This window comes from Lynx canadensis, chromosome A1, assembly GCF_007474595.2.
Source record: "Lynx canadensis isolate LIC74 chromosome A1, mLynCan4.pri.v2, whole genome shotgun sequence".
Classification (NCBI taxonomy): Eukaryota; Metazoa; Chordata; class Mammalia; order Carnivora; family Felidae; genus Lynx; species Lynx canadensis.
The window spans coordinates 79,223,189-79,238,384 of record NC_044303.2 but is presented as its reverse complement, the minus strand read 5'-3'; the positions used below and the strand labels follow the sequence as shown (position 1 = coordinate 79,238,384).

Genomic DNA, 15,196 nt, shown 5'->3' with positions numbered 1-15,196 from the left:
AGGGGAATGCTGACACCTGCTTCACTGGCCTCACACAGGGCTGAGGATCTGGGGACAGAAGAGACTGTGCGTGCTCGGGGCAACAGGAAAGAACCGTCCACAAACATTGGCTATTCATATTATTAGCAGAATATCATTAACAGATGTTCCACAGCATTTCTGAGTATTTCCAGTTACACGAGGTCACATGCCCATACCTAGAACTGCTATTATCCGTCTGGTTCGTTTCCCTCCCCTGGCTCTTTGCACTCTTGTGGGGAAGATCCTAAGCATTCCTGCTGAACTGCCACGTGACCAAGAGAGATGATGGAGACCGTTCAGGACCTTGTCACGGAACTTCCAGGTGGAAAGCTCATCCTGCCTTCATCCCACGCAAGGCGACTAGTGCTTGCTGTTCCATCTCTGTACATTCTTTGCCCTTCACGACTATGCTCTGATGGGACCATGTATCCCAGGCTCACGTGTCTCCGCACACAGCGGGTCCCCTGGCTGTCATGCCTACTCCCCCACTTGTGCACCTGGATGGCCCCATCCTCTCCGGGTTGGGTACCACTCTCCCTGTTCGCAGGGCAGCCCTGGGGTGAGGCTCTCGCAAGCCTCTCCGGGAGCCACTCACCAAGCACACCGTGCGACGTGTTGTGAGAATCTGAGGAGGTCCAGGACCTCTCTCCACCAACAAGGTGCAAGCACAACCCTGGGGCTCACTGGCCACTGGGAGCTCAGTTATGGACCCACCGATGGTTTATGACCTTCAGGCTAAAGCCTTTCTCTTCTCCTAGACTTTGACTCACTGAATTGGATGGGCCTGGCTGCCTCCAACAGTTGGTGAGAAGGCAGGGGCCAGATTTCTCCATTTCTTGACTCCCCGTAGCAAGCCCTGTACTTGCATTAAGTAAATGGGTTAGGGAATTAGCTCTACAAGTTAATGCAAGTCCCTTACGGGCCCCCGGTTGCACAATTTCCCTGTGTGAATTCTCGGGCATTTATAAAGAGAAGGTGCTCTAAATGGTGGGAAGAATGTCACAGCCATTCACAACACACATTAGGCTTTTTAAAAAGTGTCCAACTGATACAGAGGACAAACAGCCCTGTGCTCGTCACACAGGTGGGTTGGCTGCTGACCAATTTATTAACACTGAAAGCTCATTTTTAAGCGGAGGTGAACCAAGTATTATCTGGGAAATTAGAAACACTGCAAACATGTCCCAAACACAGAGGCCGCCTGTTCCTGCAGAAGGGCCAAGAACTTGGTGAAAAACATCCTTTTCTCCCAGAGAGGGATCTTCTTCTTATGTCAAAGCTCGGCTCCCCAGCACTGGGAGAAACCTAGATGGCTCTTCTTCGCCTAATATCCACTCGCTTCTCGGGGATGCTAAGCTCATCTTTCCAAAGGACTTACTCATTTGGAAAATCAGGGACATTTAGTGTTAACTCCAGATGGTTCCAGAACGCGGAGGAATGCCTTGTTTCACGGGAAGGAGGCTCTTACGTGATGCAGGAAGGCAGACAGCAACGCATCAGTAAACTATGTGCCTGTCTGTCCACGCCCTTCATGGCTGTCAGGATGCCTCAGGCCACTCCCCTGCCCCCAGGAAGTCACCACGGAGAGAAAGCGTGCAGGGAGGGAGGAAGGCGAATGGCCCTGCACTGGACTGTGCTCGAAGTGTCTGCGTAGAGGCAGGAAGCCTAGGGGAGGCCAAGCCCTGCATCCCGTCATGGGAGGCAGAGACATGCATAAGGCGCACCCATTTCTTGTGCTGTGGTCTCACCAGAACACGTCAGAGATGAAATGAAGAAAGTGTCCCCAAATGGCAGCTCACAGACACCGTCCTCGAGCAAGTCACAGATCTCTGCCAGGAAGTGCACGACATTTCTGTGATTTCAAAGCATTCTTCTTGTTACTAAACAATGACTGAGTAGCTGTCCCTAACGTGGCCTAGAAGCATCGAAACCTCATAAAATATTGATTTCAGAAGCACCTGTAGCTTGTCTTTTGGAACGTTGGTCTTTCACCCTTAGTCTGGGTATAATATTTAGAGATCCACACCTGTGTGTGTGTGTGTGTGTGTGTGTGTGTGTGTGTGTGGTAGTAGAAGGGGCTCCCTGAGCCAGCTGCCCACCTCAGGGGTTTCCCTCGAAGCTCCTGGGGAAGATCTCACAGGCCAGTAGTGTATTTTCGGTGGAAATCTAACCCCAGAGAATTATTCTGTCTCTGTCATGAAAACTGATGCCATACTTTCCGGAAGCAGGTTTCTCTTACTCTTAGGAGCAGTGGATCATGTCTGTGAAGGCTGAAGTGGACGGAATGGTCCGTACTAATTAAAGTGATTTAAGAATACATTTTTCATTTTTTTCTAAAGCACTTTCTAGAATAAATCTTTTAGTTTTTCTAAAGGACTTCAATAATAAAATATTTATAAATATTTATTGATAAATTGATTTGACATTGGAATGTACTTCAAAATCATCCAGTAACGGTGGAGCGACCCCGGGCGGGATTAGAGACGAAGCGAGACTGGCCGTGGAGAGAGTCCATTAATCTGTTCCCTCTGCTTTTGCATATGCTTGATGCCTTCCATACGGCCAACTTTAAAAAGAACTCCTTTTCAAACAAATGGCCCAATGGGATAATATATTAAACGGTGAAAATTCATCTAACACTCTGATCGGAAAACTCAAAATACTCTTTACTCAGAATGTTCTTGCAGGAAAATAAAGTATTTGAGATGAACAAGAATTTCCATTTGGCTTAGGTGATTCTCTTTAAGTAAAACTGCCTCGAGGGCTGCTTTTTTTCAGGGAGGCTTTTCACCAAATAGGTATTTAATAAACACCGACTATATGCAAAGAGACGTACAGTTTCTGTTGTTCTTTACATCATTTTTGACTACCTATTTATATCTTATAAACTATGGATGCACTATATCAAAAGTAATAAAACAATTTTTGTAAGAACATTCTGCAGATCGGACCCTTCCTTATTCAGCCTGGCTCTCCTCCTTTCTTCTCCAGATATGCTACATTTTTGCCCAACTCCTATCATCCTGGTCTTTTCAATGGGTGGAGAGAACAGCATGCTGACTTTATTTCATGTTCTAAAATAAACCCAACTAGACGCTGGACACCATTTGGCGCAATGGAGCACCCTAGTGGCCTACCCCAGCCGATGACTCTCTCCCTTCATTTGAATTAGGTCTCATAATTTTTGAAACTGAGCAACTAGAAATAATTGGCATAATAATATTAGTCATATTATGACATCAGATGAAAAACATTTTGGGACCAAATGGGATAATTGCGTCTAGAAAGGCACAGATAATTAAACATCCAGTCATTCTCAACGTCAAGGGCCAAGTGGCCCACATATGGTATTCCAAAATTGTATATACACCCCAATAGCCGTAAAGTGCACGTTTGGCATTTTTAAATTTACGTAACCACTTTCTCTACCCCAACCATATGGCTCCCACCTGCTGCGCCTCAGGTAAGCAAATGTGAACTTTCAAAACCTGTCTTAAAGACAAGAGGTAGGTAAGAGAATTGCCCTGGTGGGTGATGGGGGGGGGGGTGGTGCAGAATCGCTGTGTGCTCAAGGCATGTCGATGTCTCTCTCCCAGATGGATGGGCGCAGGGCAAGGGGGTTCCTCTCTGTGCCTTAAGTTTCCCATCTGTGCAATGGGGATAATAGCAGCAGACATCTCTTCATCTCCGGAAAATTAACTGGGTTATTAAAACGGTAACTACAGGGCAAGCACTACAACCACTCACTGCTAATATCATTCCTCTCGGGCTATGGGTTCATCGCCACCCCCACCCTTCTGTCTGGATGTGCATCCTGCTCTCTTAGCATCTGAGTGACTCTGCACATCTCAGATCGCACGCCCACTAGTCAACAGAACGTGAACTGTTTTGAGGAAGATCATGTTTGTGAAATCCTACATCTAAGTCTGCGGAGCAGTGATGGAGCAGAATTATACACGGTAGGACTTCGTTACTACGAAGGACTCATTGTACTTGATATTTTAACTGGAGATGCCCAGAGCGGGGTACTAATGATTACTAATGTAATCTCCTCAAGGTCACTTTCCAAAGAAGCGAGGGGAATATTTCCAACGCTTCTGCAAAATCGGCGGAACAATTTCCCCAGACCACAACCGCAAGAGATGAGGGTAATTAATTCAGGTGCCTGGAGGGTGAATTAGCCACCCACTGGATTATTTGGTAAGAAAGCCATTTCAGGTGAAAATACGGATATCTTTAAATATAAAGAGGGTAAAGGAAAAGATTTAAAACCTTAAAGGGAAGAAGTCCCAAGACTATATAAATCATTAATAACAGCCATTCAATTCATTCAGAAGAAAATGGATTACTGACTTCAGGATCAAATTGTGTAAACCTTAATCATCACGTAGCAGCTCTAGTGATTAGTGCCAGCACGAAAAACTTTTCTCTTCCGCATCTTATCTTTCGTCTCTTTTATTCTGCAAGAATAACCTGTAAGATCCCATGAGGACATGCCATGCAAACATGCCAAGCTATTTCCCACATCACAGACCATCAAGAACTACCCAGTTCTCAACTGTGTAGGTGGAACTCCTGGAATCTGGTGTGGGGGGATGACCTGGTCTCATATTGCTAAGTTTTCAGTTATGAAAACTATGGTGTTTGCACAGAAGCTGCCAATTCATATGTTTATGAGAAAGTCATAAATGGCTCAAGCTATTTTTTTTTTCAAATTAAGAGTGTTTTGTAAAAGCGCACAGTAGAAAAATAGATATTTTGTAATTTTAGGCTTGCACTAACAGTGTTGTACTTGAGGGTTTTTGAATATTTTTTAATGCTTTTATTTATTTTTGAGAGAGAGACAGAGAGAGGGAGACTACAGAATCCAAAGCAGGCTCCAGGCTCCGAGCTGTCAGCACAGAGGCTGACGTGGGGCTCAAACCCACAAGCCGTGAGATCATGACTTGAGCTGAAGTTGGACGCTTAACCGACTGAGCCACCCAGGTGCCCCATACTTGAGGTTTTGATATGTGTTCTCAAATACTGGTTCATGCCACCGCAGGGAAATGTAATTAGCAAATTCACACACCACGCCGGAGGCCTCACTATACCTCTCACTATGCTGAGTCCTCAGCTCAGAGATTTCCAGAAGACCAATTGTGTCTAGAAATCCATTCACTTCACTTTTGTCAATCAAGTCAAGAAGAATTCACCCAATTCCTAACTCCAGTAAAATGAGCTGTATGTGGTTTTAATTAACTTTTAGTTCTAAAAGCAAATATTAATTTGTTCCTTTAATGCTTTGCTCTTGGATTCCATTTTGTTCCTTCGAATACAATATATGACTCGTGAAATTCAAACATTCCTCTACCTACAAGGATAATTTCATTTTTTAATGGGCCTATCCTTAAATTGTTAGCAAAACAATTCGCATATTTTTTTTGAAAAATGAAGAGGGAGTAAGTTATTGAGTCATTTGCTAAGTATTCCTACCTTGATCTACTTGTCACTTACTCAGATTGCTTTCTAAATATTTTAGAGTTTTTGTAATTTTCCTGAACAGAAAAGTAATTTTCCTAATCAAATGATGAAAGCTAACATGTTTATATATTTTCTTTTGGAGACACAGCAGGTTCGCGTGTCCATAAAATGTCAACATTTTATTCCCACTCCTACCACTTGACCCGAAGAAGGCATTTAACCTCTTCACCTTGAAGTTTCCCATCTCAGTCTGTAAAGCTAGGATGTTAATGGTTTGCCATTTACCTGGAGGGGTGGGTATCGATGGCATTATGACAAAAGGGACCTGTTACAACTTCCTTAGACAGAAGATATGAACGTATTTCTTCCTTAAGATACAACACATTGGGAAATATTTTGGTTTTGTATAAAAGCCTTAGAATGTTTTTTGGAAGATGAATACATTAGTTGCGATTATTATGAGAATCTGTTCCTCGGGGGGGGGGGGGAGCTGGGTGGCTCAGTCCTTTAAACATCCAACTTTCGACTTGGGCTCAGGTCAGGTGTTGTGCCCGCCAGAGTGGATGGTCAGTGCAAACCCCCCTCTAGGCTGAGTTACTCAATGAGAAGATACAGGTGTTAACAGAACTGCGTTAAGATGTCCCTGGGGTGGTACTCGAACCGAAGAAAAATGATTCATCCGAAGCAATACAAAGGTGAGCAGTATGCAGTCTAAGGTTGTGAATGGACAGGTGGTCACGTGGAGTCACCTCCGCCCAGGACACTCGGGCACTCGTGGTGAGCTGTGAATGCAGCGGGAATCGGCAATGTGATGCTACAAAAATACCACTTCCGGGTTATCACGAAGCATATTATTAGAGAAAAGAGCACCAGCTCAAGCTCAGTCTTGCTCTAACACCTTGAAGTCACTAGACTTTGCTGAGCCCAGTTTTGGCACTATGTATTTTCATATCACAAGGCTTTATGTGCAGAATGGAAATATTCTTACCCCCTTGACCACATTGGCTGCACAAGATGTTTTTAAGTGGGCATCTGCTCGGAATGGCCACTCAGTCCCCCGAAGCCGTGTTTAAGCAACAGACAAGGATGTGCGCGTGTGCAGGCACGCGGACCCCGAGGCGGAGATGCCACACCTGTGTGCTATGCACCCCGGCGCGGGTTCCTCTTTTGCCTGCCTTCGGGGTCCCCGATTCTCCTACCTGCGGGTTCCTCTCCGCCTACCTCCGGGGTCCCCGATTCTCCTCCCCGCCTACCTCCGGGGTCCCCGCTTCTCCTCTCCGCCTACCTTCGGGGTCCCTGATTCTCCTCCCGGCCGCCGACTTGCGTAGCAAGCTCCTTCCGGAGTTGAAGAGGCTGGTCAGCTCGTCCAGGGGGCTGCTGAGGGCTCTGCAGTTCGGGGGGCTGTAGGGCACCGGGGAGGACGGGCTGGCGCTGGCCTTGCGGTGCTCGGGCCTGGCGGCCCTCCCGGGGGAGTAGGGGGCCTTGGGGAGAGAGCTGCACGCGCCCCCCGCGGGCGCAGAGTGGGGCGGCTGGTGCGCCCTGGGCGCGTCGGGGACGGCTGTCGCTCGGGCCGCGGCGCCCACGGGCTCCGGGGGGAAGGCGAAGTGCGTGGGCGGCCGGGGGGTCGGGGGCGCGGGGGGGGGCGGCGGCGTGGGGGGCGAGCCGCCGGGCGCGGGCGGGCCGGGGGACGCGGGCCCATCCCCGTCGCTCTTGGGGTTCCTGGCGTGCTGCGGGGACAACGGGCTAGAGCCTTCGGCCTGCACGGGGTACTTGAGGTTGGTCTCCAGCACCGGCAGCTTCTTCACCTCCAGCGGCGTCAAGGGCGACTCGTCGGATGCCGGGGAGCAGGTGACGGGGGTCGGGGGGAACACCAGGAGCGGGGGGCGGTGAGGGAGCAGGTTGGGGAAAGGGGCCGGGATGTCGCACGCGTCTCTGCAGGACCCGGCGGCCGGGCAGCCCCCGTCGCCCTCCTCCCCGGGGACGGGGTTCCGACTGTCACTGGGCAGAGCTGGGGACGACGCGGACGCCTCGGGGGGCGCGAAGTACTTCATCTCCTCGTACACGGCCTCGGCCTGCTCAGGGCTGCCGGCGCGGCCCAGCATCTCGATGTACACGGGCTCGGGCTCGGGGTCGGGCTCCGGCGGGGCGCGCGCGGGGGGTGCGGGGGGTGCGGGGGGCGCGGGGACCCCTAGCGTGCACCTCGGGCCGCCTCTGCGCCGCGCGCCCGCGATCTCCTCGGAGGAGCCGCTGAGCTTGGTGTTGGGGCTGCGCTTGGGCTTGCGGGGAGGAATCTTCTTCATGGTGCTGTAGTCGTCGCTGTGCGGCCTGGGCCGGGTCAGAGCTGGAGGGGGCACAGGGGAGGGACGCAGGTGTCAGCCAGGCCCCCTCCTTACCCCGGGGTCCCACCGCGAGCACCCCGCCTGCCTCCCTCTGCCCTCCAGAGCCCTGGACTCCCAGCGAGGAGACCTATCCAGACCCCGCAGCTGGAGGCCAAGTGTACCGGTTGAGGAAGGCGTCAGGTGGGCAGCGAGGTGGCCCGGGATGGTCAGCCACCTGCACAGGGGAAGGGCGAAGCCCTGGGGAGGGCCTTTCAGATCTGCTTTCTGGAACATACTCTGCCTGCACTCCTCGGGCCTGATACAGCTGTGAAGTAAGTGTGGACTGAACCGACCCTCCCCAGGGCCGGCAGGGACCTTGGCTAGTTAGTGGCATATGGATGCTTCCTGTAGGAAAGGCCTCGGCTCCTTGTGAATCGTATACGGGCGACAAAACACCAACATGTCCTGGGGAGATTACTTTCTTAGAAAGGACTTTCTAAAAAAGATGCCAAGGGTGAGTTTTACAATTAACCAGTATATTTGAATCCTTAACAGAAGCACGTATTTAACGGGAATCAAGATACAACATGTCACCAGGAACTTCTAAGTGGAAGGGGGTGCTGGGCTGGCTCAAGAAGAGCCTGGGCCGCTTGATCTCAGGGGTCAGGGTTTGGGCCCCACCCTGGGCTTAGAGATCACTTAAAAAAAAAAAAAAACAGGGGGCGCCTGGGTGGCTCAGTCGGTTAAGCGTCCGACTTCGGCTCAGGTCACGATCTCACGGTCCGTGAGTTTGAGCCCCGTGTCGGGCTCTGGGCTGATGGCTAGAGCCTGGAGCCTGCTTCCCATTCTGTGTCTCCCTCTCTCTCTGCCCCTCCCCCGTTCGTGCTCTGTCTCTCTCTGTCTCAAAACTAAATAAAAACGTTAAAAAAAAATTAAAAAAAAAACCAGAAGGTAAAAACACAACAACAAAAACAACATCTAAGATGGAAACTTCTTATTTTTTTAAATTATTTCAAATTTTTTTAACATTTATTTTTGAGGGGCAAGGGGAGACAGCATGAGCAGGAGAGGGGCAGAGAGAGAGGAAGACACAGAATCCAAAGCAGGTTCTGGGCTCTGAGCTGTCAGCACAGAGCCCTATACGGGGCTCAAACCCACCAACTGCGAGATCATGACCTGAGCCCAAGTTATAAGCCCAACCGACTGAGCCACCCAGGCGCCCCGCCCACTGAGGCGGAAACTTCTTGTTGAAACAGGAGATATTTAGAAAAACAATGAACGAAGAAGAAAAACTATTTAAATATGACCCCAACATTTATTAAAGGCTAATTTTTAAAAATTCCAGGGGTGCCTGGGTGGTTCAGTCAGTTCAGCACCCGTCTGGATCTTGGCTCAGATTTGTGAGTTCTCACAGTTTGTGAGTTCCAGGCTCACATCTGCCTCTGTACTAACGGCATGGAGCCTGTTTGGGATTCTGTCCCTCCTCTCTGCCCCTCCCCTGCTTATGCGTGCATGTGTGTGTGCACCCGCTCTCTCTCTCTCAGAAAAAGTAAATAAACCTAAAAGAAATGAAAAACTTCCAAAAACACTTTTTCAAACATATTTTTACTATACATTGTAAACGTGTTCTTGTTCACTATAATGGCTCTGGAAACCGAGATGTTAATTTTAAAAAACTGCAGAGAGTGTTGCTGAAATAGCAAAAGTTCTCAAAAATCTTGAACTATTTGATTAATGTGGTCTTTTATTCCCCTGAAGGAATCCTTCATAGAAGCACAGCTAATTCTGCTGAGTTCCTGAGCTGTTCAAAGCAGCCAGGTTTTCTGTCACATGCACGTAGAGTGGATTTAGGTCCCGGTGTGTTCTCTCCTTCCTGCAGTCATTCATTTTGTCCTGCATTCCAGCAGCACTGACCGAGACACATTTGTGAACACGGACAAAATGTTCCCTACCTTCTTCTGCCCTGGTGGGGGGTGCAGACAATACAAACAGTAAAAACAGACAAGTAAATATGCTCACACGTTGGAATGTGCTACATGCCAGGACCAGGAACAACAGGTCACAGTAAGTGGTCGGAGAACTGTGTGTGTGTGTGTGTGTGTGTGTGTGTGCGTGCATGTGTGTGTACGTGTGTGTGTGTGTGTGGGGGGGATGGCAAGGTGCCAGCTGTGAACTTGAAGGAGGTCATGGGCAAGTCTCTCTAAGCTCCAGTAGAGTCACACACAAAATGATGATGTCAGTAATTATCTCAGAGGAATAAAAAGGAGAGATATTGTATGTAAAGTGGCCAGCTCGTGCTCTGGCACACTGTAATCATGGACCAAATTGGGGGGGGGGATCCAAATGAGAAAGGAAAAGAACAAAATTAATTTTCCAACCCACTGGACATCTTTGTAAGCCAGTATTATACAGGGTTCCCCAAAGCAGCCAACTTTTAAGAGCAGAAAATACCAAACATGTGTAACTCCGTAATTCGTGAGCATTATTCCAAAGGCTTTCAATGTGCTAAAACACAGCAGCTCATAAGCTTCTAGAAAGCTAATGAACCAAACACATTTTTAACATTAGTATTACAGAATTGTTCCGAAGATTTGAATAATTTAAAGGATTTGTGGCAGATTGTATTTGCCAAAACTGGCTTCAGTGGTATTTTCAACCCCACATGCTCTTCCAGAACCTGGAAGCCAGGAGGGCCTCTGTGACTGCCTGCCCGCCCCTGATGAATAAACTATGACAAAGGGGAAGCCACCTGCCTTCTGAGGCTGGATCATGGGCAGTACAGCTTCTGTCTGGCTCTTGCACCCTTGGGACACATCTTGGGGGCCCTGATCTTTATGCATGACATCTGTCTACCCTGGAGCAGCCCTGCTGTGGAGCACGTGTGTGGAGAGGCCACAGAGATGAAAGAAACACCGGGGGACCCCATCCGCTGGGGCCCTCAGCTGTCTGGGTTTCCCCAGCCTAGACACCAGAAATATCTAGTGAACTGACTCTTCTGATGATTCCACACCAGCCACCATCTCACCACAGCTGTGGCAGAACCAGGAGGTGGCTCTGCTGAGCCCAGCCAGCTGCTGAGAGAGAACAACATCATGCTTGTTATTTTAAGCCACTGGATTTTGGAGAGGTTTGTTATATGGCAATAGAAAGCTACTGTAGATATCGGTACCTGGAGGGTGCTACTATGAGATTACTTGAAAAGTGTGCCAGTGGCTTTGGAAAATTGGAGGATCCTTGAAGAGCATGTTAGCAGAAGCGTGGTGATCCTTAAGAGTGCTCTTGGTGAGGCTTCAAGGGGAGGGAGAAATTCTGGAACCTGGAGGAAGCACAGCCCTTTTTATGCCACCACGGAAGGGTCAGCAGCACTGTCCCCTGTGGTGGTGTGGAAAATAGAAACCATGCTCTGGGAGGTGGGTGATCTAGCGAAGGAGGGCTGCAGGCAGAGTGCGAAAGCTGCCTTCTGGATTATTCTAGCTTCCTCTAGTAAAATGTGAGAGTAAAGACATAAGCTAAAGAAAGAACTAGTAACTATAAAGGAGCCAGGGCTTTCTGGGCTTGAAAATAACATGGCTCTTCACTGCCAGGCTGTCCAGATGGCAAATAATTCCCAAGTGAAGAAGTAACTTCCAAGCAGAGATGAAATCTGGGCCGTTTCCAGGAAAAACAAACATGGGGCCAAGATCATGGCTTTGCGACCCTTTGTTAAGACCTCAGAAAGATTTAAATTAGGGCCTCACGCACCCTTCCAAAGCAGCAAGTCCACAGGACTTGTAAGAACATTGAGAGCTTTGCCCCACAGAACTCCTGGAGAGAGCCCAGAGAAGAGATTGTCTCAAAAAAGTTAGTGGCTGTGGCTTTTCACTAGTGGAGTGGATTAGAAACCGACTCACAAGAAACTCACAAAGCTTTTAAGGGAATTGTATCAGCGTGCACTGAAAGGAGCAGAGGCGTTACAAAATGGAAAGTTCTGGTGCCTCAAAATTTTATGAGCAGAAAGCAGGCTGAGAGCCCCAAATAAGATGCCTCTTGTGGATCAGGAATTATAAATCGAAGGTGAGCCAAGACTGCAGAACATGGACCTAAGAGTCACAGAAACTCATTTCCAGGCATAGGACTAAATTCTATAGGCACATCACATACCCAGGTGTCGTACAGAAGTGCCTCGTGCCTCCCAAACTCCCCGCTCCGGTCAAGGGCATCCACACCCATCCCTCCAGGTACTCCCCGTAAGGAATAGAGAACCTGTCTTCAGATAGAAGGGGGCATCCTGGAAGAGCTGCCTGGCTAAGCAGCTGTCCCTGAGCCTGGGACACCAGGGTCTGGCAGAGATGGATGAGGTGGGGACTTTGGGTCTGGCCCTGGTAGGGGTGAGGGGATGAGGCTTTGGGGAGTTTGGAGGAGGAGTGAGTGCATTTCAGATGCGCGAAGGGTGTGAATTGTTTTGTCCAGTGGGTGGAATGGAACTGAATTTCCCCCAAATTGGCCACAATAGTGTTTCTAGTCCTATCAAGACTCGGAGACTGTTTCTCCTTCTTCAACCCGGATGCACCCTTGGGACTGCCTGACAGGTGGAAGCTGGTGAACACGAGATGCACGACCACCAGGGCTGCCTGGTGCTCTCTTCCTGGAGCCTATGAGCCTTTGCCACACTGATTCTCTACATATGACATCCAGGTACCCTCAAGCCGTCATGCTGCACACACCACGTGGAGAGACCATCTCGAGACAGAGATGCCCAAGGAGTCATAGTCCTTAACACGGCAGAGGCACCAGAAGTGCAAGTGACTGGCTTTCGGGTGATTCCAGCCACCAGCCATGACCTGCAGCTTCACAAGGGACTTTGACTGAGAACCACCCAGAGGAGCCCAGTGAACACCCACAATCCAAGCACTAGCATTAAATGACTGCATTGTATCTAAATCCCTATGTTTTGGATGAGCTGTTAAACAACAACAGATAACTGATACATTCCCTCAAGGTTTGCTTTTGAGGCAGATAGAATGTTGGGGTTTTTTTTGTTTCATTTTGTTTTTGTATTAAACTGTTATAAATAGAAGTAGCATGGCTTATTTGGAGGCAATAGAAAGGCTGGCCTCCAAGGCCCCACTGCCTGGGTCCAGAGCATGGATGTGTGACAAGGGACAGGTCATATTACCACCGCTCCCCGACTCAATGTTTTCAACCACAAAAGGGTCACAGTGGTGGCGCCACTCCACTGGGTAGCTGTAAAGATTGAAGATGCTTAGAATAATGCCCAGCACCTAATAGACACTGAGTAAGGGCCAGCTCCTATGGTCATCGTCTTCTTACTTGCTACACAACCGGAAATTAACCATGAGTGACCGGCCGGCTTCTGTGGAGTGTGGGCTGGGCTTCGGCAGCACCAGACGACCTGGGGTGCTTTACTGAGAATGCAGACAAGGCATTTGCCCGCCCCACCCCGTAACTACTGAATTCGATTCTTTGGGGGTGAGACCTGGACAGCTTTGGTCTTCATAAACTATAATTAGAAATCCACAGTTGGAGTATTAAAGTCTCATTTGATTTTATGGCTGTGTGTGTGTGTGTGTGTGTGTGTAAGCGCGTGCGTGTTCACACAAATGCTTGCTAATAGTTCGTTTGCAAATATGGATGTAAAGGTTATGAAAAGTGAATTTCTGTTAAGAATTTTGTTTAAAAAAAGAATTTTCTTAACAATTGTTTAGTCTTAAGATTTATGGAGAAAACACCTGTGACTCCATCAAGATGCGGTCAGGGAGTAATATTTCACAGTCAAAGGACACCTCTAGGGCAAGTCTTGGTGTCCTAACAGTAGCTTAAGTGTTAAACCCTGCATTCTCAAACTTGACTCTTATCTGAGCTACTGTACAGTGATCTAGGGACTTATGTCATTTTTAGGTTCCGTTAGGAGGTAAGAATGATCGTAGACAGAATACTTGCCCTTTGAGGGTTTGCTAAGGCATGTCGGTGGCTTTTAAGTTGCCATTTGGCTCAGGACACAAGTTATTTGGCTCTATTCTCACTGAAAGCCAAGGACCTACATATTTAATCTATGAGAAAAAATGAACGAGAAGCTTGTTCATCAAGAAAATATTTGCCTCTGTGTGTGTGTACATATCCACTGTATTCCAATCCTTCCAGGGTGATTTTGCCTAGTGTCAGAGGAAACTTCATGCTTAGTACGGGACCTTGGACATAAAAGATGTCCAGACTAGCTGCATACATGAGTGAATGTAGCATCAATTTACAACCAGCTACAAATTGGAAAAAGGAAAAACAAAAAACAAAAATAAACGGGGCCTCCCCTGAGCCGTGATATATTGTGACCTTGTTATAACATTTTTTTTCAGTGGGAGGAGTCCGTAACCTTTGCCGTTAACCCATCTTACCCATTGGTCTGCACCCCACATGTGTAATGTCACTTAAGGTCCTTCCCGACCCCTCCCCACTCTCCAGCAAGGGTCAGCCCCCTTGCTTCCCGCTCCACACCATCTGCTGTTTTTGCTGTTACTCTATCTCATAATCTGTTTGTCCATTTATCTCCCCCACTGGTCTCTGTGGCCCTCTGGGGGAGCCAGATCACGGAATATACTGAATTACTATGTGTTGAATGGACAAATGTGTCCATAAGTTGTGAAATCCGCAATCCCGTTCTTCTATATCCAGTGACATATTCTCAGGATGGCGTTCACGGAAGACCTGATTTCTGTCAAATTTCATGGAACAGCAAAACAGAATCAAGGGGCTTCTGTGAAAAATACACTGACAGTCCAAATTCAACAAATCCCAAGGGTAAAATTTGAACCTGGCCAAATTGTGCTCATTTTGATTTATCAATAAGAATCAAATTGTTCACTGAGTACGTATTCAGTGCCTAATGTGTGCCAAGGGCTATTCTAGAATAAAGATGTAAACCAGATAGTGAAAAAAGAAAATTGATAAAATGTTACTTCCAAGTTAAGTCAAAGATGAACTCTTATATCTATGCATATAAGTTGCCTTGCTGAGAATGGAGTTAGGCAGGATTTGCTTTTAAAAATTATGGATTCCTCAAGGTATTATTTCTAAGGAATGGGCTGCTGTTTTCCTTCCTAGTTACTGTTTGCAAAGAACAACCCCAGGCTTTTAACAAATAGCACAGTTGAACAATGCAGGCAGGTAGGACTACCACACCCCCTCACCCCCCACCCCCCGTGCAGTTGAAAATCTGCATATAACTTTTGACTGTCCCTAAATTTTACTCCTAAATAGCATAATGTTGCAGCCGCCTTACCGATAACATAAACATTCGACTAACACATATTTTGCAAATGTCTTAGGCGTACTGTAGTCTTACAATAAAGCAAGCTAGCGAAAAGGAAACATTACTAAGCAGTTTGAATTTTATACCAATG

General features: G+C 48.0%; 1 protein-coding gene across 1 annotated transcript in view; it reads right to left on the bottom strand.

The window, feature by feature from the left end:
- The window catches only part of MYO16 (myosin XVI), a 493,885-nt gene that overhangs the window by 60,623 nt on the left and 418,066 nt on the right, over nt 1–15,196 (bottom strand). Inside the window, exon 32 of the mRNA XM_030314012.1 lies at nt 6,770–7,825. Within this exon, the coding sequence (XP_030169872.1) occupies nt 6,770–7,825 (1,056 nt within the window). The remainder of the gene's footprint in view (nt 1–6,769; nt 7,826–15,196) is intronic.